At 44.0% G+C, this 26,135-nt stretch overlaps 1 protein-coding gene across 1 annotated transcript in view; it reads left to right on the top strand.

Annotated features, from left to right (window-relative positions):
• The window catches only part of LOC147724580 (fibrocystin-L-like), a 1,106,658-nt gene that overhangs the window by 688,481 nt on the left and 392,042 nt on the right, over positions 1-26,135 (top strand). Inside the window, exons 44-45 of the mRNA XM_086966124.1 lie at positions 12,789-12,945; positions 22,897-23,053. Coding sequence (XP_086822250.1) covers positions 12,789-12,945; positions 22,897-23,053 — 314 coding nt within the window. The remainder of the gene's footprint in view (positions 1-12,788; positions 12,946-22,896; positions 23,054-26,135) is intronic.

Here is a 26,135-nt window from a genome sequence, read left to right on the forward strand (position 1 = left end):
GATGTTGCAAGAAACGCACCTGGCTGGGTCTACCTGCAAAGCACTTGACAGACGTGGGTATGCCATGGCGGTACATGCGGAGTTCACTACAGGGTCCAGGGGCACTGGGATACTCCTTAAGAAGAACTCCTCTTTTATGGTTGAAAGCCGCAGGACGGACGACCAGGGTCGGTTTGCGGCGCTGTATGGCCAGTGGGAAGGGAGACCCCTCAACGTGGTGTCCGTGTACATCCCCCCGGCACTGCACTCTACGGCACTGCCGGCGCTGGGTCAATTTCTTGTTGACCTCCCAGAGGGTGACATGATCATCGGGGGAGACTTTAATGCCATAACAGACCCACTGTTAGACACCTTTCCCGTACGGGAACGCCAGAGGGGGACTGCCACGCTTCCTGGTTTTCTGACCGCGCTAGGCCTCACAGATGTTTGGCGTCAATTGAACCCCACAGCAACTCAATACACGCACTACTCCTCTACACACAACAGTCTCTCACGTATTGACTACCTCTTCTTTTTGGGGGTGGGACTGGGATTAGTAGACAAACTAGAGATCCTACCCAGAGGTGTATCTGATCACTCCCCAGTGTCCCTCCACATTACGACTAAAGAGAGGAAACGCGCCAGGCTCTATCCAATATACTCCAACTATTTGCAAATCCCTGGTATCAGGAAGAAACTTAAATTGGCCACGTCGCACTATTTTACTGAAAATGTAGGAACAGTTTCCTCGCCCTCGGTACTCTGGGAGGCATACAAAACAGTCCTGCGCGGCGCGGCAATAGCGGCTATCACGGGGCACAAACGAGACTCCAGAAGTGAACTCGCTCAATTAGAATTGGCACTACACACCGCGAACGCCGCCCACATGTCCGACCCCACCCCTGACACTACACATGCGCTGCACCTCAGACAACAACAACACCTGGCCCATCTCACGACGGTTACCAAGGAGCACTTGGCGAACACCGCACGCAGGGTATATGACGTGGGAGATAAAGCCGGGAAGATGCTGGCATGGTTAGACAGGAGGGGTGGTTGCAACAGAGGCATTCAGAGACTATACACACAGGATGGCCAGCTGCTGACGCACCCTGAACAAATAGTAAGCACCCTGGCACACCATTATCAGGAAATATACACACCGGTCCGGGCTGTCGGAGAACGGGAGGCGTTAGTGTCGCTCGACCACATTACTGTCCCCGCGCTTTCACAAGAAGCGCAACAGGAACTAGACACTGACTTAACAGACAATGAAATCCAATTGGCAATACACTGACTGACTGACAATTGGCAATACAGTCGTTGCAATCTGGCAAGGCGCTAGGTCCTAACGGGATACCCGTGGAATGGTACAAAGCGTTGGCCCCCTTGTTGAGCAAACCCCTGCTGGATATGTATGAAGAGAGTTTAGACAAGGCTGAACTCCCTCTGGACCAACGCACAGCCACGATAGTAGCCATTCCTAAGCCAGACAAGCTGCAGACGGTATGCACCTCGTACCGACCCATCTCCTTGCTCAACGTGGAAGCAAAGATCCTAGCGAAACTCCTGGCTAGTCGCCTGACCAAGCACCTACACACCCTGATACACCCCGACCAATCAGGTTTCATGCCGCACAGAAGCACAGCACTGAATCTGCGGAGGGTACATGGAGTCCTTGCACGAGCGCATCTCCTTTCAGAACAGGCTGTCATCTTATCCCTGGACGCCAAAATGGCTTTCGATCTGGTGGAATGGGAGTATCTATTTGCGGTCCTTGCTCGTATGGGCTTCGGCCCGAAATATATAGCGTGGGTACGGCTACTGTACAAGTCGCCAATGGCACAGGTGGTGGCGAATGGTCACATTTCACAGCCCTTCCCCCTGGGACGCGGAACCAGACAAGGGTGCCCGCTATCGCCCCTACTCTTCGCGCTGGTGCTGGAGCCACTAGCTATCCTGCTCAGAGCAACACCACTGTTTCGGGGCATCGCCTGGGAGGACGGGTGGGAAGATAAAGTATCCCTATATGCAGATGATATGCTGATCTACATGACCAGTCCCAACGAGGGTATTCCTGCCCTGTTGACTCTGTGCGATGAGCACGGAAAAGCGTCAGGCTACACCCTGAATTGGTCCAAATCTATAATATTCATACTTAAGGGCCCGGAGCCGTTATTGCGGGATGACTGCCCCCTGCAGTTGGCGACCGGCTCATTTAAATACCTGGGCATCTTCGTCACCACTAATGCAGCGGACTTTTACACCGCGAACTTGGTGCCGCCTCTGGCACGTCTCCGTGCAGACGTTAAGTACTGGGCTACCCTGCCGCTAACCCTCCTTGGGCGAGCAGCATTATATAAAATGATGGCTCTCCCTAGATTTCTCTATGTGTTAGAAAATACCCCTTATGTGGTGGCTCCACGCTACTTCCAACAAGTCGCTGCACTGGTATCTGCTCTGTTGTGGAGCAATGGCCCAGCCCGTATAGCACAGGACAAACTAGTTAAAAGCTGGTATGAAGGAGGAATTGCGCTACCCAATCTTCAATTGTATTATTGGGCATCCCAACTTAAGATAATTAATCACTGGATCCACATCCCGCGGGATGACCCCGCATATAAGGCGGACTGGTCACAGTTGGGGACGGACGGCATGCTCTCAGTGTTATACAATCACTCACAGGTTCGGAAATTGTTTGGACCGACGTTACATACGGCAACCTTATGGCATACAGCACAATCTCGACTGGGGTGGAAGGGAAAAATCACCAGAATGACGCCGTTATTGGACGCGAAATCATTAGGAAACTTAAGGTCCATTAAGGGCTTCGCACACTGGGATCAGATAGGGATTTCGGTGGTAGGAGACCTTTGGGATAAGGGCTCGGTGGTTCCGTTCTCACAGCTACAGCAGCAGTATGGTATGGGCCCCACTGAAACATTCAGGTATGTGCAAATCCGACACGCCCTACTACACGCAATTCCACCTGACACCACACTCCCGGAATCGTCACCACTAGAGGACAGGTTACTGACGGACTTTATGGAGCAGAAGGCAACCTCTCTCACCTACAAAAAACTGGTTAACAACCTAACAGACCCCACGCAGAAACTTAGAGAGAGATGGGTTGGGGAACTAGGAGACATGGATGACACAGAATGGAATGAGGCGCTTGCGTCACCAAGAGAAGTGGGCATCTCGGCTAGGTTCAGATTAGTCCAGCTCAAGATCCTACACCGCACCTACTACACCAGAACACTTCTGCACAAGATACAGCGGGCACCACACCCCTTCTGTCTAAGAGGGTGCGGGGAGGAGGGAACTTTATTCCACACTCTATGGGATTGCCCATTGATCCAAGAAGTCTGGAGACAAATTATGCGCACAATCTCCCAAGCCCTTGAAGTGTCACTCCTGCCTGAACCCCGTAAGTGCCTGCTGAACATTTGGGACCCAACTGACCTGAACAGATATGGACAATTATGGGTCACGTTGGCTGTGACACTGGCCAAAAGGGACATTGCACAAAAATGGGGTGCTCCAGAATTGCCTACAGTGACTGGATGGATTAGAAGTATGGATCTCCTAATGGTAAAAGAAAGGGCGGTGTACATATTGCGGGCCTGTCCCCGTAAATGGAATAAGGTGTGGATGCCGTGGAATAAATACAGGGGTGAACCTTGTGCACCGTTACCAGAGGACGAAGACCTAGAGTCAGAGGAGGAAGAAGATTAGAGGGGGCAGGCTGGTATATGAAACTCTGATTTGTGATGGGGTGGAGCGAGAACACGACATTACCTTTGAACAATGTACGGATTATGTGCAGTGGATGGCAACTGTCTGTGAAAGGGTACAACATTCTATTGAAGTGATGACATTAGTTGGGTTTTTGTAGAAGTTATTTTCTTTTTGTTAGTTGAAATTGCTGGGAACCAATTGCTGTATTATACATGGGCAAATTAAGAAATGGAACAGGGTATGGCATGTTGATAAGTGAGATTCTATGCAAAATGGTTGCGATTGTTTCTTCCATATCCATAATGTGAGAATAGACTCGGACATCAGACTGTAATGTGATTTATCCGTTTCTGGTAAAAATATGTAATAGTGTGAAACTAATGGTAGATAATGATAATGTGAATAACTTCTTTGCCTACTTGACAATAAAGTTTAAAAAAAAAAAAAAAAGTAGGTCACACACAATATGTACTGTTTTTCTACCACACAACGGAATAAAGAAATCAAAATTGAGGAGCCTTGCTCGTGTTATTGTTTGGATTTTACCTTGTTTTATCGCTGGTATTTTGTGGTGCACCTGTGCTTATGTTTAAATTGTTGAGTTCCTGCTGGAACTAGCACTGTTATGGTGGGTGCCACTCAGTGTGCACACGTTTCCCTATGATGATAGAAAGGGAATTTATTATTAGAATACCTATAGGTTAGATGCTGACACTAAGAATGTCCCAGTACCTATTCGGGCTTGTTAGGTCACACACAATGTTAAATTCAACCTTGATTTATTTATGGTAGACTTGATGTCATTGCACAGGCATCATCGCAGACTGCATTCCCTTTCAGCCCCGTTGCCACTAAGTCTGTACCCTGAGACCTAAGACACTTTCTGGTTGGACTCTGGTGGTGACTGGGTCCATAGACTTGGGGTTGTCGTCGCCATCATGTCAGTGATACAGACTTTGTTGCGAAAAAGATGCCGTGGCATTCCACTCCTCCATTTGCTGCTTCCGGACAGCATCCACCCACTGCATCGTGGCCTTGGGGGACACCTTCCACTGTCCCCCGCAACCCTCCGCCACATCTACCTAGGACATCGATGAGGACCCGGTCAGGTCGCATGGCCCATCTGACTGCACCGCAAGTCACCGTCCCGTGGCGAGGTGCCTGTGCGGGTCACAGAGTATCCGGGGCCACTAACTCTGTGCTGGTCAAGTCCTGGAACCATTCTTCTGATGTATTGGATGAACTCTGTGATGGTGGTCTTGGGGTCATCAACGCCATGTGTCTGTGGCTCTGCGCTGTCCACTACCTCCGGCCTCAATTGCTACCCACCAGCCCTCACACAGCAAAATGAGTCATGACCAGCCCGGACATAGCATCACCACAGGAGGCACACACCACCACTGCCAGGGCCAACTCAATCCGCCAAATGCCAGTGTTGGAACGGTCATATAGGCAGACTAACGGAGTTGCTTGCAACTGTTGTGGATGCCATCTTCTGCCTGGTCCACTCCGGGTGCACCACGAATCATCGTGCATTACTGTTTTTGTTATGTGCTGTGGAGAGTTCATGCTGCAAGGTCAGCTTAGGCAGTTTGGGAGACCTGTGACGACCATGATGAATATGATGCAGGTGCGACCCCCCCCCACACTGTAGCTGCATCATGAGAGTCCCAAAGGAACACAATCCTGGACACTTTTTTTCACATGAGTGCGCTCAGCTCTGGCACCCCAAACTCAGCGCACTGCAACTCTCGGATACTTCTGTTTGCTCATTGTGTGCCCTCTGGACTTGCTCCGGATACCTCCATGATGCTCTGCAGTTGTCCCTGTAATGCTAGTGTTGTCTGTTTCCATATTCATAGTGTTGACTGTTGTATTTGTTGCCCCCTGAGGGCTGGCTTCCACTCACCCCACACACATCCAGCACAGGTGTCACTGTACATGTGGCCCTGCTAATAAAGAAGGGGCCGGGCGCACATGACCGTAGCCAGTTCAACATAATGTCTGTGTGTGTCCTTGTGGTCTTGTTGTATGCATGAGGGCCCTGGGCCCTACAAATTGACATTGTGCAGTGTACAGCGAATGCCGACATGTCACCGCAGGCAGCTGGTTAGAGCTTGGACATGTAGCTTTGTCGTCACTCAATTCGTCGTAAGGTAAGTGGACTGGTCCGTCGTACTCAGAGCCGACGTGGGTGTGTGACTGATATGTTCGTGCCCCTGGGCGGGGTTCTGTACTCGGAATGTGTATCTGCATGTGTCACTATGGCAGTGTGGGTCTCCTTTGTGGGGTGTAGGTGGTCCCTGAAGGGTTATGGACACCCACATATGTGTTCTTGTTTTTCCTTCTATGGTTTCGGACCACACCCGCACCTGTTAGGCCACCTCCATTTGGCGTTTGAACACCTGGTATTGGGGTGCCATGAGTGGGTCGGTGAAGTGCTGCGAGCCAGCCGTGCTTCATGCTGTGTGGTCTGTTGCAGGTGCTGGGTTCTCCTCTAAGTAGCTTATCTGTCCTGGTCCTGGTGGTGGGTTGCGTGGGATGTCCATGGGCTGTTGTAGTGCGTCGCTGTTAAAGGTGTGGTGGTCGTCTCCGGCATCACTGATGTGTTGTCTGGTCTGCTCTGCTGGAGGTGTTGTTTGTCCCTCTGCAATGTGAAGGGGTGATGCATGTTGACATTGTGTTGACATTTATGTTGGCGCCTTGTTCTTGTAGACATGCAGACTGTGTGACAATGTACATTGTGACAGTTTGGGCGGTGCTGGCAATTTGAGTTGAGACAGTGGACATTTGGCCTACATGACTGATGTGACGTTGTACCCGTACATATGCATGTAACTGTTCCCTGCTCTGTCCAATGTGATTGTGCTAATTCTGCGCATGGGCGGACCCAGTTGTGTCCCTTGTTCTGCAGTGCGGATGTTGCAGTTTGTTTGTGCCACATTGTCATGGGATGTGCTGTGATTGCTATTAGTGTATGCTGCAGTGTGCCAAGGGGATGGGGGCCATGTCCCTGGGTAATTGTGGGTGTGCAGTGTGATACACAATTTTGTGCATGTGTGCAATTGTGCCCATCTCCCCCCGTACCGCCAGTCCCTGTTGGATCTTCACCCTGTTGTTGTTGTGTCAGGTTCTGTTGAGCTGTGTCTGTACTCCTACCTCCTTGCACCGTCTCCACACTAATGAGTGACCTCCATTTCCTCAAGCTCCTACTCTGGTGCAGGACTCCTACCTCCTGTTCCTGTTGGCAGCGGCTTTGGGCCTGGTTTAGTTTTTCACATCATCCCAGCGCTTCTTGGCCTCCTCAATTGGCCTCCTTTACACTCAGGCTGCATTCACGGTAGTCTGATTGTGTGTCATTTGCTGGTTGTGTTCTGTGACCTCCGTGACGCTGGTCTTGTTCTCCTGTGGACTGCACCCTGTCTTCCTCTCCCTCTTCTCCTTGGCTTTTTCCCACCAGACGCGTGGGATTTGCAGGGCTGACGCTGGTTTTACTCATGTTTTTGTATCGAGCTTGGTCTCATCGCAGCTTTTTGGGTGTTCGTGTTTCACATTTTTGCGGTTTGGCGTTGATTTTATCGCGGCAATTTGACGCTTTATTTGGTGACTATCGTATGGTACCACCTTAGTGTGAATTCAACATTGACACTGGGATATTTTTATGCGATAGGCTGCGATGTGTAAAGTTGCATTTGCGTTTTTTGGTGTTGTTTAGCACACGTTCTTGTGAATATACACCTGAGTTGTTTAGGTTGACAGCTATGTTGGAAATACACGTGCGTTTCTTAAAAAGAGGTAGTCAGAGAAGAGTTGAACATTGGTGATCAAACTGATGGGTGTTAGTTACTGATTGGTGATCTGAATGGGTCCTCCTTACAGAGTGATCTGAATCAAACCACCAGTGTTTTGGTAAATAGTGATATATATGATATGATCCCAGTAGCTATACCGCACAATGTGCAGTCAAGAGAGGGTTTATATTATAATCCTTGGCAAAGCCCTTTATCTTGGGTGCAGTAAAGGCGAATTGACCTTGTGAGTTCATAGAGGTGTTATTAAAAAGAGGGGCTAGATGATGGCAGCTCTTACGCCCAAGGTTGTAACAGTGGGTGCAGTCGGGACTTCTGCAACTTTTTTGAAGGTATACAAATAAAGGCTGAGTAGGAGACTATTGCTGTCGACGTACCATTGGTTCGTGTGTTGAAAGGCATAACAATACATTGGTATCATGGTGTGGTGCGTGATCAGTGATAAAACAGTTGACACACTTGTGATACAGTATTATGAACACGTAATATGTATGTGACTGACTCACCCAATGGTGATCGTTGAGAAGTATTAGCACACTGTTTTCCTTTAAATGCATGGGGCCTTATTTATGAAGGCCTTGCGCCGCCGGTGCGTCACTTTTAACATGGGAAAAAGTGACGCACCGGTGGCGCAAGGCCTTCATAAATGAGGCCCATGGTGTCCTTGCAGTGGTATAAACTCACATTGCTATTTGTGCCATTCCATAGTCTGGCATATTTCTTTGTGACCCGAGCATGTTGGAGTCTGCATTTTTGTCCTAAATAGTTCCCATATGTACAATTAAAAAGGCTGAGTGTTTTAGTTGCTTCATTCTTGTTACAGCAATGGAATAAGTCTCGCATTTGCAACAGTTTGAGCACTTGGCATTGTAAATAGACAATGCCTTTTATATATGTCTTGGTTTTTAAAACATAAATAAAAGGCATTATCATTTACAATACCAATAACAAACTCACGCAAATGCGAGACCTATTGCATTGCAAATGCTTGTTGAATTTGGGCTCTCGACCAGTGGCCTTTGGTACTATTGTTAGTTGTTTCACTGCACTGGAACCACTTCTGGCCCTCCCCCATGGATCTACCCCAATTTCCCCTCCTTGGTTACCTACGAGCCCCTGGTCAATATCAGGGAGTGGTGTCTGGTCTTTATTGGGTTCTCATCAAAATTCTCTATTCCCTTCTGACCCTTACTGTGACTAGATTATACTTGCAACCGCTCCTAGAGAAAGCCTATGAACCAGATGACTGGGCACCATACTCCTCGACCACGACAGAGTTCTCCGAAAATCCCTCCTGAAATTCTTGTATTTCAGGATCTTGAACAACTGGTACTGGTCCCCATGTAAAAACTCAGATGGACAAAGCAACTGCCCCACAACATCTGTTTTAATGCGGATTGCTGTGACCAGGACGAAATGTTATGATCCTGCCTGGCTCTTTCAAACTTTTGGGATCAAGTGTAGGACCTACTCAGGAGATGTAATGGAGCAACAATCCTCCTGTCCTCCCATCTAGCCCTCCTCTACACCATCTCAGACCTTCCCGACCTGTTGCCCACAAGCATATATATTTGACTGCCTCCTTAGCTAAGGCTAAACTCTGCATTCTTCGCCGTTGGTGGCAACCCACTCTGCCCTCTAATGCTGAATGGCGGCTTGAACTTCTCCTAGTTGCTACTAATCACATCTAAAATAAACGTTCAGTTGCACAACTTCGAGGCAGTGTGGGGCCCATTCCTCGCCTTAGAAGCCATCTCCCTAACTTGACCCATTTGGGTGACACCACGATAACACTTTCATTGCCCTACCCACCCTTTTCCGTCTCCTATGCTCTGACACATACCAGTTCAGCACCTGTCTCCCATAGGCCGGTTTGCTTAGTGTGGGCCAGAGGTCACTCAACTACCATTCCTGTTGGACAACCGCTGCCATTTGCGAAGAGATTCCACTTTGCTCCTCTCTTCCTGCATGCCCCTGCACCCCTTTCCCTTCCTTAGAGCATTCCAAAAGGCCAATCTCCAAGTGAGGGGATAAATCCCCTCCAGTTGCATTGCTCGGAGAACCAAATCAAGGACATTGGTCACCTCTTTTTTCCTATCTTAGTATTCATGTGCCCTTTCAGCCCAGGCTGCACGTCTGTTGTACTGTCCGCCAAACTTTAGTTGAAGGCCTGGATGTAATAGGTATTGCTCACGCACGAGTATCTCTTTCCCAGTTCTGTATGCTGTTTCTAATAAAATCTAATACAAAAAAGTCTTGCAAAAAAGAATAGAAAAACAAGTTACTTACCTTTGGTATTTCTCTTTCTGGTGGTTTCCTCTTTGCTCTCCAGTCTTCCCGTTCTGTCGAGTGGCCTCTAGGACATCTAAAACAAAGGTCCCAATTTAGAGATCATCAAACTGTCTCAGACAATTTGTTCTATTCTCTGCGACTGAGGGTGCGGAAGTAGAAGGATAGTTTAAACTGATGTCAGCTCGTAAAGGCAGCCCTTATATACAGCTCCTCTTCAGGCCCTTATATATGCAGCTCAACTACAGCACTCCTGGAGCAGTACAGAAACAACACAGAGCCACATGACACCACTTGGCTGCATGAAGGAGCGTTGCTGAAGACTTCCTTGGATTGAGTCTGGTGCCTGGGGATATTCTAAAGGTGATTAATTTGTGGCTTGTAGAACATGCACCAGAAGGGAAAATAAGGAAAGTAACTTGTTCACTTAGGGCCTGATGTAGGTAAGTTAATTTTACCGATTCATAAATACCGAATTTTACCGATTCGGTATTTATGAATCGGTAAAATAAAAGGGGGGAGATGTAGGGAAAATCGGTAATTGAATTACCGATTCTGTAGGAATCGGTATTTACCGAATCGGTAAATACCGATTCGGTAATGCCATTGATTCCTATGGGCATTGAAGCCCATAGGAATCAATGGGAATTACCGAATCGGTATTTACCGATTTGGTAAATACCGATTTTTGCAAGGGTGCAGGGGGTGTCACTTTGACACCCTCTAGCACCCCGATTTGAGGCATGTGTGACATGTGGCACACAGACATGCCCTAAGGGCATGTCCGTCTGTCACATGCCATAGGTGTGCATGCACACATGTGCATGCACACCTGAAATCGGTATTTTACCACCCAATTGGATTGGGTGGTAAAATACCGATTTGGTAAGTCCTGTGGGACTCAAAAGAGTCCCACCTACATATCAAAATTACCGATTCGGTAAAAATACCGAATCGGTATTTTACCGATTCGGTAAATTTATCGAATCGGTAAAATAGGCCACCTACATCTGGAATAGACATTTACCGGTCAGTAACGGCCGAATCGGCCGTTACCGGTCGGTAAATGTCTATCTAGATCTGGCCCCTAGTTCTTAACACAGTAACATATTTGTCTCCTGTCATTAGTTTTTTTAATGTTCAAATAGGTTTTTAATAAGCTTACTTCATAAACTTGCATGTAGCGTGATGCCAGTATTTTTTCCCGATGAGTTGGTAATGGGTATCACTAGGATTCACCTGCCATGATAGCTAATTGCTAGTCATTAAAGACCATCTAGTTTTTGTGAGATGTGTTATAATGTGTGGACTTTAACCATATTACCAAGAGCCATATTCGATAAAATATTCAGTTGTACTGATATGATGTTAGGGTTGCTCAGTTTCAAGACATTGATATTTATTTATTCAACGGCTGCATGAATTAATACTTGGCGCCGGGTGCCGGCAAACAATTTAAAGAAACGTAATTGTTGGAACTGACATCCTTTGAGTTGTTTTCCCACAAACGTTTTGCTTTCAACGTTCCAGTTTTTTTATTTGCTTTTTTTAGCATTAGAACACAATGCACTTTACCACTGCTAACCAGTGCTAAAGGTGCTTATGCTCACTACCTAAAACATGGTAACATTGACTTACAATTGATTGGTATATTTAATTTACGTATAAGTCCCTAGTAAAGTGCTATACAATCTACCAGGACGTGTACATCAGATGCTATTAGTGGGCATTCAAAAAGAACAATTCATGGACAGAACATTAAACAATATCAAACATTCACCCTCATACAGATATCTGGGCCTAAATCCATCGGTTTGTGCTCCCCATGCCATTCCAATTTAAACCCAGTCATATGCAAATCACCCTTGACCCTATTCCCATTTGGAACAGTCCAGGCCGAGCTGCCAGGCCAGGGCCTCCCTGGACTGGAAACCAGCATTCTAGGACCCGTTTTGGGGTTTCACCCCTCCTCAGCCAGGCTAGGTTGACTCCAGTGACACTGAGAGCACAGGACCTGCATCTGGGCATACCAGCCCTCCTTAGGCTGACAAATGCAAAAGGAACAATTGATGGACGAGATGTTGAACAATATCAAACATTCACCCCAGTACAGAGATCTGATCAACTTAAGTTTCCCCTTAAAACATGTTTCAGGCCTGCCACTGCAGCTTGTGCATGAATGAGACCATAGAGACTGCACATACCCCAAAACCTGTTTCAGGTCTGGATAACAATATCTAAAACATTTTCATTAAATAAGCAACTAAATAATCCAAGCAAAATCTTTGGAAAGAGAAGTCTTAAGAAAGCTGCTGCAAAAGTGTAGCACAACCTCCTCCTGTGTGATGACCAGTCTTGATTGAGACCTTCTCGAGGTCGGGAATAAGTCCTGGCTAGCATCAAAGAAGAACTTCTCACCACCCTTGAAGAGGGACAGCCGGAGGCTCAGCCGGAGGCTTAGATGCTGCCTTGCCTTAAGGCTGACAGGTCTAACTGGACCTCTGTCACAAATGTTTTTTGTAGATTGAATTTGCAGCATTGTGAACACTTTCATGTGTGTTTCGGGTGATTTCTTTTAGGTTTAAGGCGGGCCAGATGTATCAAATGGTTAAACCCGTCTATGGGAAAAAGTGTTCATACATATGTTACTGTCCGGCTGATGTAATCGCTTTTTTAACATGTACTTTAAAATAGTCCGGATAACAGCCAAATGACGGCTTCATGTCAAACGTTTCAAAGTGAGACCTCTTGGAAGACCAACTTTTCTACATAATAAACTGAGTCAGACAATTCAAATATGCAAACTGCTTTGTTGGTCTTAAAATCGTGTTTCAAACTCGTAGAATTCCTTAGAAAAGCAATGCATTCTTAAATGTGAGTATTAAGAGACACTTTTTCATCAGTGAAAAGATGTAAAGTAATTTCAGAGGCTCATCGCTGTTGACGTCAGAGTGTTCCTTATTTTTGCAGCTCGAACCCTGAGGATGTTGACGTCACCATCGCAGGGGATGCATGCGCTGTTCTGTCTGCAAACAACACGCACATCATCTGCAGGACGGCTGCACACTCGCCCTCTCAGCGGACAAAAGTGAAGGTCAACATCGGTGGCAAAGGAATGGCAAAGCTGGTAATGGCAACACTACTTCTCCACACTGGCTGTAGGGACAAGAAATACGGATTTTTTGAAATCTCGTTTTTGATTTAGTTAACAAAAAAAATGGAATGTTCCATAGACCTTCTTCAGAGTTTTTCATCATGGTTCCACATTTAAATTTGCAGGTCTCATGCAGTTAATGTAGTGCAGCTTTTGAATCTACTATTCCTTCTCATCAATTTCCACTGTCATATTTACCCCAATAGCATTATCATTTATTTAACAGCGATTTCACATTCTTACTACTGCTGTTAATCATCCTATCTGATAAATGGTCCAGTGAGCAAAGAGTCATATCGTGAATGCTGATTAAACGCCCCCCCCATACCTACCACAAGTCTATGCATCCCTTGACCTAAAGCATTCTCAAATAAACACATCCTTGTGATGAATTTGTTAATTTTGTAATTCAGACCATGCAAAGAAGGCTTCAATTGGTGACACAATCAACATTCAACCTAACACATCAGAAAGTATACTTATCACCTTCGTCCAGAAGCTCCCCAACACCTCATAGCTCCACCATAGAGCTACAAAAGAACCTGATCCAGTCCTGGTCCCAGGTAATTTATCACAAATTTCAGAGATGAGTGTGTGCAACAACAGACGTGCCAAGTAGGCCGAATGAACACATTTGTAATTATTGGATTTACATTGAACATTTCCAGTTGCTGTTCAGGTCAGCACTCGTTTGTGTATTGGTAAGTTGTGTCCACAGATCAGCATCCCACCATGATCTTAATACATTCACTCACACGTTGGATACTGGAATGCAAAATTGATAGATTTCAGTTATAGGTTTACGTCGCTCACTCACCTGGATCTACTGTTGAGTTACCTTATGCACGTTCGATTTAACAGATGATGTCGACCAACTCATATGAAATATGCTTGTCATTCTGTTTGTTTCATAAAATGTTTGTCTCTGATGTAAAAGGTATGTACCTTCAGTTGCAAAATTGCTGGTGGATACATCATTTTAGTGCACATTACTCATCTTTAAAAATCTAAATGTCTAAATAGCCAGGAAAAAGTAGGAGCTCCGATGCCACGAACTTGCAACTAGAGGCTCCAGCCATGACTCTGCCCACCTAACGTGATGTCAACAGTGTACATATATTTTACAACCAGTATGCTGGTGTACGTTTCTGAATGTTTGTGCCCCCAGCCGGGCATGCCAAGAAACATGAGAGCGTTAATTACATTGAAAAATACAACTCACAATTAATGTGAATACCTTGAAATATTTTTCTTTTGGACACTAACTGGTCAGAGGAGGATGGATGGTGTTGAGAAATCAACAGGAAGAATATGTATTCTCCAGAAATATTTGTAAGAAACTTAAGTAGCTCTTGCTTCTGATGACTACCTTTTCCTGAACATTCTTCACCTTAAGAATGAGTCTCAAATCAAGACCTTCTGCGAGGTGGGAATGAGTAGTGCTGATTAACCAAAGAAGTCTGGCAGCACAGTCCTGGCAATGTACCCATCATTTCTTGCTTGGGCTGGGAGGTAGTAATGGTTAGCAAATGTATGTGGATATAACAATATAGCCACCTGGTAGATATCAGCCATCAGAACATCTTTGGTGGTAACAGTCAGAACGGTCATGATCCAAGTGGAGTGGGCACAAATGTCTCCTAGAGGGTGTTTCTCTGCCGTGATGAAACTGATTTTGATACAGAGGATGTTCTGATGAAACATGGTGTTTTAGATCACAGACTTGCCTTGGCTCTGGCAACCTCCAAAAGCAGATGATCATCCACTATCTTCTGTTGAGTATGGTCGAGAAACATCAGACCATATATGTGGGGACCTAACAGTCTATGCAGTCGCTCCTCCTCCATGGGATGAGAGCAAGAGATTAAAGTTTGAAAAGTGATAGACTGGGCCACATAAAAGTTTGAAACCATCTTGAACAAGAAAGATGGACTGGAACACAGTCCAACCTTTTTGGATATATAACCGAAAGGGACACAAATTTAAGGGCCCTAAAGTTCTCCAACAATATGAGCTAAAGTTATTGCTACTAGAAATACTATACTCAAAATAAGAAGCAGGACAACTGTGCTTCAAAAACAACTGTGCATCAACACGAAAGGGGATGCCATCAAAGTAATCAAGACAGGATGTAAATCCCACTGAAAAGTAGTACAGGGAAACAGGTATAGCATACCTTTCAGAAAACATGCTGCCTAAATTGACATAAAAAATGATGGAAGAACTGAAAGACACATGAACGCTGACAGGGCAGGCATGTAAAACTTGACTGTAGACACTGTTAGCTCTTGCTGTGAAGTTGAAGTTTAAAGTGATCAAAGTAGTCCAACTCACAGCACTACAGAATGACCCACTTAAATAGATTTAGTAACAAGTTTTATAACAGCCAAGATGACCACTTCATCTTCATCACTGAGACCAACGGACTCTAGCTGGCTCTGCTCAATCTCCAAGTATCCATCCACTGTATTTACTGTTTGGAGTGGAGGACCTGATCATTCTGCTGCAATAAATGGTCCATTGAGCGTGGGCGAAGAAGAGGCAACTCAAGGAGGAGTGTTAACAGATAAGTGTACTTAGTCATTCCTGCTGTGTCTAGGGTGATCAGGATCACCTGTGCCCAAACCTTTATCATCTTCCACAAGACTTTAAATAGAAGAGATATAGGTGCAAAGATGAACTACAGGCCCAAGACCAGATGAAACTGAAGATACCCCCCAGGTAACTATCCAGAAAAAAATGTAAGGTACAAAACTGAATGTACATTACCAGTCTGGGAAAGATCACCTCTGTTGCTTTGGGCTGTAGTTTCCAAGCATGGCCATTCAATGAGATACAACTGAGAGGAGCCGCTGTTGTGTTGAGGGAACCTGGCAGATAGCCTGCTATCAGGAATATTCCCTATCACTACATCCAGTTCCTTAACCACATGCGCGCTAGTGGAATTCTGGAGCTATGCTGAGATTTTAAAAAACCCATGTTACATGACGAGCTGGGCTCGTCATCAGCGTGCGAGGAGGCTACACCATGACGAGCCCAGCTCGTCATGAGCCTGCAAGGGGTTAAAGAGAATTGCCTCCGAACATGGGGTACACAATCCCATCCTGCCTGCTAGTAATATTATGTATGATGGTGGTGTTTTTACAAAAATATCTGGATAGCACTTCCTGTTATGGAAGTGAGAAATGCCTTAATGGCAATGCGGACATCCCACAACTCAGAACTAATTGATATACAGACACTGCTTTATGATTGTTGAACATAATTCATCTGTACCATCATGTCACTTAGCTGGATTACCCAGCCCAGAGAGGAGGTATGTATCAGCTTGCACTTAAGAAAGGTTGAATTGACAACAAACCTTGAGATTGGAAAGATCCATAACCAGTGCTGGTCCAAACTGTCAACTGGAATACAAGTACCTGAGCTGAGAATCTTTCTTACTGTTTGATCCACTTCCTTGGCAGGGAACAGTGCAGGGGTCATCATCTATCATGTGGTGTACAGAAGCAACAGAATGGACAAGAATATGATGCTGATCATACATATGACTTATAACACTAGGAAATGCATTTGAATTAGAAATCTCTGAATCATTTCCTGAATATCCATGATCCTATGAGGAGGATCAAATGCCAAATGAACTAAATGAAGGAGTGTGAGGAATTAAAAATATTTTTGTCTGCAACATACCCTTCCTTTCCTGAAACAAAAATTATGCTTGATCATAAGTTGTGTGCGGCATGTAAAGTATGCCAATAAACAAAGGAAGAGTGTCCGTCAGACAAGCGTTCAAAAATGATTATAGCACGTGAGATTGAGGCCAGTTGTAAGTGGTCGTATGGCCAGACCAATTTCAAGAAAAAATACAGGATTTTTTCAGGAAACCCTCACTCACCCTAGTGGTGACATGCTTCATCATCGGGTCCACCGGGAGAGATCGAATACCTCTGGCTGGTCAACCTGACGAGATCCAGTGAGGGAACAGCTAGGTACTGAGAGGGTGCAGAGCGTTGCGGGCGGTGTGCCATTTTCGCTCCCACCCCCCTCCTGAGTTCTATGGGGCGTGGTTCATTTTGTTTACAAACTTCTAGGTTCCTCGTAACAGAGGTAAAACCCCAGACTAACAAGTTTCTATTTTTAATGCACCTTTTTTTACACATAGTGCTATTTTAACTTTCACTACCTTTGGCAGGGTGGGCCTTAGCGCGCCCAGACCTGTCAAGGTAACACTCGCTAACTGGTCCTGAAGAAAGCCCTGTAAATTCACACATAACACGGGCAGAAACATGTTGACCTTTCTTTAGAAGGGAAACACCAGTATATTTTATTTGGTTAGTTTCCCCCACACATAGTTTTTATTATGTCAGGTTGACCAGCCATTAAATGATTTTTTGGTACAACCTTGGACATTTTTAAATTCACCACTTTTTTCACCCCCTACCCTCACAAAAAACCTGCTCCGCAGTCGCCTGGCGTCGCAGCACACCGGGGAGGTATTCGATCTCTCCCGGTGGACCCGATGATGAAGCATGTCACCACTAGGGTGAGTGAGGGTTTCCTGAAAAAATCCTGTATTTTTTCTTGAAATTGGTCTGGCCATATGACCACTTACAACTGGCCTCAATCTCACGTGCTATAATCATTTTTGAACGCTTGTCTGACGGACACTCTTCCTTTGTTTATTTGCTATTGACTGGGGACGAGAGTGCCCGATTCCCTTTCTCTCCTTTTGTTGATTGATGTAAAGTATGCCACCTGTAACCCAGAGAAATACTGGCCTGGAGTATTCATTCTGACTGGACCCAGAATGTTGATTAAAAAGATGCAGAGCCTTTGCCCACACACAGTGGCATACTTCATCATCTGATCCTCTCCTCACTCTGGACTGCCAGGCTTATCTTTGGCTGGGATTCCATTGGGCCAGAATCACTTGTATGTTGAAGGTGTTTATGATGGTGGTTGGTGGGATGGTGCAATGGGGGGAGAGTCCAATAGGTTTTGATGCAAAGAGCTGGCAGAGAAAAATGTGGAAACTGCCAGAGATAGGGACCCTTATATCTACCCCTACCACAAAAAAGAAGCACATTCTCTGAGGTCTCTGGTCCAATTGGGAGATTTGTTTTTGCTGGAGCTGCTAAGCTCTGGAATAGTCCCTGAATTTCATGTATTGCTGGTGGATCTGCTTGATTGGTGGGGCCAAGTACCAGTGAGGGGGCTTTAGCACTGCATTTTCTGAAGCCTTACAGGTAGGAGTCTTTATGAAAATCAGCTCATCATCAATTGTACTGTCAATTAGAAGGGTATGGACATCTCACGAAGAACAAGTTGAGTGCATCCTTACATGGTGGCCTAATGTGACAGTAGTCCCCACAGAAAGGGTATTCCAGCTACACTTTAGGATCTGCTTCAACAGATCTAACCTATCACTGGCCAAATTGGAAACTGTCTTCTAAATGTTTTAAAATTGGCTAAGAACCACCAGTTTAACCAGGTCCCTTAGAGAGTGGACATAGTTGCCTGGCGGGTATGTGGAATTCTTCTTATCAAGAGAGAGAATGTCTTGCGCTGAACATGTCCTGCTGCCTGCTGGCACCTATTATCCACCAATGATGTCAAGTCAATAGGCCTAGATTTGGGGGAAGATCATTTTTCCGATGGGTCACTGCCCAAAAATTAAAGGTTCTGCCACTCATTCTGATTTTCTTGATTCTTTTACAAGATATTATAGCCTGGTCGGCAATACCACTGCAAAGTGGAAGAGTGCAGTCACATTTCATTCAACCTTTGAAGCAAACATTGTAGGGATACTGTGTAGAAAGCTGCCAACAGGTTTAAAAGAATTAGTGCAACTCCTTTACCTTGATCTACTAGTGACCTGAAACTGTGCAACACCTACCAGTAAGCTCAACTCTGTACTGTTTTTGTCCCTGAATCATGTTTGTGAAGGGTCTAACAGATTATTACTCTCCAAATATTGGATTAGTTGACAATTCTAAACTAACATTTCCAACACCTTAGCCAGATAACATTGACATGGAACGATAATTAGATACAGTAGAGGCATCCACATGTGATTTCTTTGCCAATGGCACCACTAAGGTCTGTTTCCAGGCTACGGGAAATGCAGCCATCGTCAAAGATTTATTTAGCAGTGCTGCTACATAAGGAGCAAGTATGGGTGTTAGGAGGGAGTAAATTAAGTGTGCACCAGGGTCCAATGTGGCCCCTGACCTCACTTTCCCCATCATCTCCTCCACCATTTCCACTGACAGCAAACCTACCCCAATTGGACGTAGCTTCTGGGTGTAGTCTGGCATTCTTAAATTGTTCGTCTTCTATGGAAGATTGATCACCAAAAGTCGAAAAAATTGTCATGATTTTATTACTGAGAAATGTAGCCAATTCCTCACTAAAGGATGCTGAGGCTTTAACTGTCTGATCCAGGGATACTGCATGCAATAATTCCCTTACTATTTTAAGCAGTTCTCTAGATGAACTACTATTTAAGTCTTTTTATGAGGTACTAGCACTTGGTTTGTCTGAGTTGTGTATAGTAGTCTTTCAGAGCATTTGTATAGATCACTCTGTCCTCTGTTCTTTTAGTACGCTGTCACTTGCTATCAAAAACATTACAATCTGTTTTTGCAGCCCTCAATTCACTGGTTTACCTCTTTTCAGTTAGTCTATTTGCTAACTTCTCCTTCTTTATTGGAGCACAGACATCCAATGATAAAGATATCTCATGTACAAGCTCAATGGATGCTGTTTCCACAGAACACTCCTCCGTAATCACAGGGGATTAAAGTTGCCAGTAGAAAGGGCTTGGTTGAATTTCCTCCATATTCTATTTACAGCAGGTGGGGAGATCTGACTGTCAGTCATATCACCCTCTAAGGAAAAAGAGAAATTCACAATACATTGGCCTCACCACGCTGCTTAAATCACTACCAAATTTAAGTTAGAAAAGAGTAGTATGAATGTATACCCTGCCTTAAGGGTTGGACCCACTATCTACTGTTTTAACTGCATAACCTTCATTTCGTTTTCCATTGATCTGCTCAAACTGTGCAATTGATCCTCAAAATGTAAATTAAAGTCACCAATAAGGAGAAAACATTTACATTTTAATAAAACTGGGGAACGTTTATCAGCCATCTTTGCAGCGAACTGTGAGTTTTTTTATCCTGGATATATATATACAATGGCTCCTCCTAGAATTACTCTATTGCTCAATAAGATTTTAAAAGTTAGCATTTCACAATCACAGTCACCTCCCATGTTGTGTTTCACACTCACACATTCAAAAATGTCTTTATAGCTAATTGTAACACCCCTCTATCTTCCCAGCTTGGTCACATTTGAATACCTTATGGTCAACCGGTATGGCAAGGGACAATCCCGGAATGGTTGGTCACTTACCCATGTTTCAGTAATAAATACAAGATCTGGCTTTGTCCTATTAATAATATCCAAAACCTCCATACAGTGTTTGCGAATTGATCTGCAATTAAAATGCAAATATTTGATCTCTATTCCATCCCTCTTAACCTGCAGGGGCAGACAGGCTTGCCTTTGGGGCACCAGCGGCCAACCCACTTTTAAATCTGTCATGCTGGTCAAGAACTAGACCGTGCACTCTCCTTCCCACCTGTCACTTCCCCCAAAAGGGTGGCTAAAAATACTGCAAGCAGTGCACTGACCACCGTAGTACAACACCCGACTGGTACTCCAAATGTACCCCAACTTTAATTTAGATAAGTCGATAAAAACACCCCAGGTTAAAAATAAAGTGAAAAACACCAAATCAAATTTTTGAAGAACACTAATCATATCTACAAATCTCAAGGACCCAGTTTTGTACGATCCTTACTCTTGTACCTGCATTTAAATGTCATGCTGGTCAAGAACTATACCGTGCATTCTCCTTCCCTCCCGTCCCACCCCCAAAATGGCAGCTTAAAGCAGTGCAAGCATTTCAGAGACCACTGCAGTGTAACACAATACTGGTGCTCCAGAAGGTCCTTCTTAAGTGGCAAATGTGTCCCCAACTTTAATTTAGATAGTTCGATAAAAACACACAAGCTTAAAATACAGTGAAAACCCCCAAATTCAAAATTGCAGTCACGCAAAATATATCCAGAAATCTCAACAAACCTGCTTTACACAATCCTAATCTGGTGGAGACTCACACATCCTCGCCACTCTGTGAATTGATTTCTAGGGACAGGGCATGGAAAGTCACGAACAGAAACTGATGTCATCACACTGGGGTGGCACCTATATAGCCACTGCGCATGTCACTTCCAGCGTAGACGCAGCCGTCACACAGAGCAGAACAATGCTCATAGCATTTCTTGCAATAAATCTTCTGGATCCAGTCTGATGCCTGGGGATAATTCTAAGGTAAACAGAGTCGCCATCTTGAATCTTGCACTCCACACATAGCCAAGCCTAGGTCATGCCCCACTCATCTGTCAGCCCCCAAACATCAAGGCCTCCCTGGCTCTGCAGTCGGGAACATCCTAGGCTTAGCTTCATAGGTCCTGCTGTCCCAGCCAGGAGCGTTATCTTAAATGTATAAAAAATAAATCTAATGTGGTTTGTGTCTCTTTACAGGAGCACAGTAGGCCCATGTCAAATACATTTTTCATGCTTTATGGGGTGATTATGATGCCGGATGGAAGCGGAAAATGCCTCACAATGGCGGTACACCACCATCGCAATCAGCCCCTTAGTTAGTTAAAACCATGCATGAAGATACACACTATAAAAGCAACAAAGGTACCCACATATAACACTTCCGTTGTTGTAGCAGGTTTGTATACATTTAACTTATACATGCAACTTGACTACACTTTTTAAAGATCCATAGTCGCCTGTATTTTCTAAATACTTTTAAGGAATGCAAGTCATGTCAGAGCAGGCTGTTATATGGACTAAAGGGGGATTTCACAAGGCGTTTACAAGTGCCTGAGTTTAAATAATCTTACGGATATTAACTGTAGCTTTATTTTGGTAGAGAGCAGACAAGTAAAGTCTCGCACTAACAAAACAGTATCAACTATATGGCTGGCCATCATTTGAAGTCATCAACATACTTCATTTGCTGCTATGTGCAGTTGCGTTCTAGCTGCTATGTGTAGTTGGGATCTAGCTGCTATGTCCAGTTGGGATCTATTGACTGAAAACGTTCCAGTAAATGACAACCTCTTTTGCGGATATTGATTGGGAAGTGGTGCAGTTCCTCGGTCCCTACAAGCAGTAGCCATGTACTTTTATTCCACCTTGCATCTGGGAAGGAGTAGAGCACTATATCATTCCTAGCAAACACTTATCCTGCTTCCCCTGCACAACTTTTCTTGGGTAGCGGCAACTGAGCCGTAAATTGCCTAGTCCAACTAAAATGGTCTTCTCTGACCATAAATGACGTTTCTTATGGAGGGTGAGTATTTTTCCACCTAAAAGTCCCACCTTACTGTACTGACACCCAGTGACATAAAGGTTTCCACCTAATATGTTAAAACCTATATGGAAAACAAACAAAGGAGAGGCACTTTTTGTAATGGATCTGCTACAAAAAAACTGCCAATGTGGCTGAACATCAACAAGTACACAGCATTCAGTACAGATGAGAAGTCTTTCGATCCTGCAAAACGCCAAACCATGAACAACAGACATATCAAAGGTAACACCAGATCATCTTTCATATCGCCAAAATCCATTGAGATAGCTATTTTAAGGGATTATTTAATGCTATGTTACTTTGTGATTGGAACTGCGGTTTTCAATCTAATAGCATAGTTTGGAGCGTCGCCTTTTGCAAAGTTCTTCAATATTATTCTTTATGTAAGCATTCTTCTTCGGAGCATTGCCATGAAATATTGAATGTTTATTAATATAAGAACGTTGCCTTTACTGCAGGACCACGCGGACTTCTTCTACATTGATGTTTGGTCCTCCAATTACACCTGGGATGGTGAGTCACCTCCTGGAGACGGCTTTTTGGCTGTTATCACCGAGGGACAAACAATCCTGCTGGATGCAAGCACCGCTGTACTGAAGATGCTCGTCATTCAGGGTAAATATGACGTGTTCTCAATTTCAGTCTTATATATCAGACTCAATTAACAAAGTAACTATACAAGGATTTTAATGGTGTGACAGAGTAATAAGTTTGGAATGCTTGAAATAACAGAGAAGAATGCCCACAAAAGATATTTTTTTCATCAAAGAACTGAATAAAGTACAGGAAAGTAGGTTTATAAAGACATGTGAAATCTAACAACTACACATTGAAAAGCAGTATGCTTACAATTATTAATAATGTGTGTCTCAAGAAGCTGGATGTTATTAAGGGGTTACACTTAAAGTCTTCGTCATAAACAGAATGCCCTGCAACAGCCTGACATATCTTCTTCCTGTTTCTTTTCTCCAACATTAGACATGGCCTATTCATTAACATGTACACCAGATACCAGTTCATATTAAGAAATGCAGAATGTCATTAGATAATGAACGTAAACAACTTCGAAAATGTGCAAAACATAGAGAAAAGTGTGTATTCCTCTCCACAGTTCCCTCCCCTTTTTCATCACTTGTTTCCTGACTCATATCTGGCACTCCTAATATAACATAGTATCATTTTAATTTTTCCATTAAAATGATTGAAACTGTTAGATCCCACAACCCACATTCACTATCTTAACTAAATACTAAGGTCCCAATTTTGAAAGCCTTTTCTTTGAGTAGTTAAAATTTTTATGTGCTCGTACGAAAGACCTCATTGCTGAATATCCTGGGGGCATATGTATCAACATATGTGTTTGCGATTCTCAAATAGTGTTTTTTTGGGAATCGCTATTTGAGAATTGCAAAACGGGATGTATTAAAAAAATCACAAATATTTTGTGATTTCTTAGTATTCCTTAATTGCGATTAGCAAATTGCGAAATCGCAATTAAGGAATACCTTCCTATTCATTCCTGTGGGCCAGGAGGCCCATAGGAAGGAATAAGAAATCATTCTCAATTTGCGGTTCGCAATTTGAGAGTCACAAATTGAGAATAATTTCAAGGGTGCAAGTGTGTCATAAGGAAATCCTGATGCACCCCTGAAATGAGCATGTGTGCACTTAGCAAGGCCCAGAGCGTCTGCTCCTGTTTTTGGAGGAAGGAGAGGAGATGGGCAATATGTACAGAGTGGGCGGACTCAGTGCTCTCAGAGACTTTGATCTGCTGTTCGAAAGGAGTTACCTCCAATACCAAGTGTCTAAAAGTTAGTATGCGCATCGAATGGGCAAAGTGTGTTTTCAATATTTATGTAAAAAATTAAATTGATAGGGTCTAGATTGTGTGATCGGAAATATTACATGTTATATACCAGAAAGAGTAGAGTGCTTTACCAAACCTAGTAAATATTGTTCATATGAAGGATTATGTTCACAACGTTGGTGCAGCAGGTTTCACATTTTGTAGAAAACGACCTCTTGGGCGGATCACAATGGATCACATTTTGTTTCATCTCTTTGACCTCATACCTGTCCGTAGAAGTATCAGGTTTCTTTGAAGAGTTTAATTACATGAGATGGATTAAAAGTATCCGTATACATGCTTTTTTGATTAATTTGGATAGTCTAACCTCGCTAAGCTTGCAATGCATGTAATATTTTGTAGGTTCGGTTCTTTACAAATCCCTTTGAATATTAGGAAGATTCATGAGATGAAAAGATGCAATCAGATGTCACTGCCAGTGTAACCCTGCAATTGTATTCATTTTCTCTATTATGATATTAGATAATTTAGTTAAAAAAACACTATGCAAGAAGTAGGGCCCACTATGAGAAAAGGTAGAGCAGCTTTGACAGTTTTTTATGGTATACAACGGTTACCTCGCATTTTTTACAATGCGGTACCGTTACCACGCTACTTTTACCACGCAAGTCGTTACAACGAAATGCGCTGGGGGGCGCTCCAGGATAGTAAATACTTTAATTTACTATCCAACTCCTTTCCCTAGAGTCCACAGAGACTGGAGTTGGAATAGTAAATTAAATAATTTACTATCCAGCGCCCCTCCACGCAAGTCGTTGTAACAACTTGCGTGGTAAAAGTAGCGTGGTAACGGTACGCTTTGTAAAAGTACGCGTGGTACCGTCATACATCCACTTTTTATAAGATAGCACCATTGGTCCACAAACCGTGCAGGTGGAATTGAACATCACATATTTCACTGACGTAACTGGTGCCAAAGTTATATGTTGGCTGACCAACCGGTGCACTAGTCAGTTGGTGCCAATGACTCTGCGTAATTTTCCATTGCCTGTTCAGCTTATTTAATGAGGATACCTTTTGTCCCTGTAGCATCTGCCAAACTGATCACAACAATACCCACATTTATTTTGAAGAATTTTCTTTATATCGTTAACACGTTTTGGGCCTGACGTACAAAACACTTGTCACAAAAATATTGGTCGCAAATTGTGACCAGTTTGGATGTTTGCAGACCAACCTATGTATTACTTGGTGGGTTCATGATTTTTCGTTCGTAGTGGGTCACAGTTACCTGCCTCATGAAGATTAATGTGGTAGGTCACACATTGTGACTTACTGCAATTGGATGCAATCACATGGGTGGTTGCCTGCTCGGGTCAGCAGACCGATACAAACAAAAAATGCTCCTACTGGCTAGGATAAAAAAAACAAGAATGCAATATCTTATAATGTATCTTAATCAATGCAAATTGATTGATGAAAGAGAGCCAACAACTAATCAAATACTCAAAAACCTACAAAATGAATTCAAATTATATATTTTTCAATCAATAATGCGTACAATCAATAAATACTATTAAAGTTGCTCCACAAGGTGCATAAAACATGCTCATAGAGGTGCTCTAGTGTAAAGTGCCATTAAAGAAGAAAACGTAATAAATATTACATTTAAAAAAACAGTAAACACAGCTACAGTACCAGGCCACTGCTTTAATCTCTTCAAACATTGAACTCTGGACTATGAGCCCTTGGTCCCCTACGTGTGTTTACCGTCTGTATATTTCACACTAAGTCCAGGCATTGCCCCAATTAGGGTTAGTTGGTGCTTTTCCAGTGAGAGAGAGTAGGTTTTTCCTTTATTTCCCCTTTTAATTGTAAATACACTTTTTC

Source organism: Lissotriton vulgaris, chromosome 4_1 (assembly GCF_964263255.1).
Source record: "Lissotriton vulgaris chromosome 4_1, aLisVul1.2, whole genome shotgun sequence".
NCBI lineage: Eukaryota > Metazoa > Chordata > Amphibia > Caudata > Salamandridae > Lissotriton > Lissotriton vulgaris.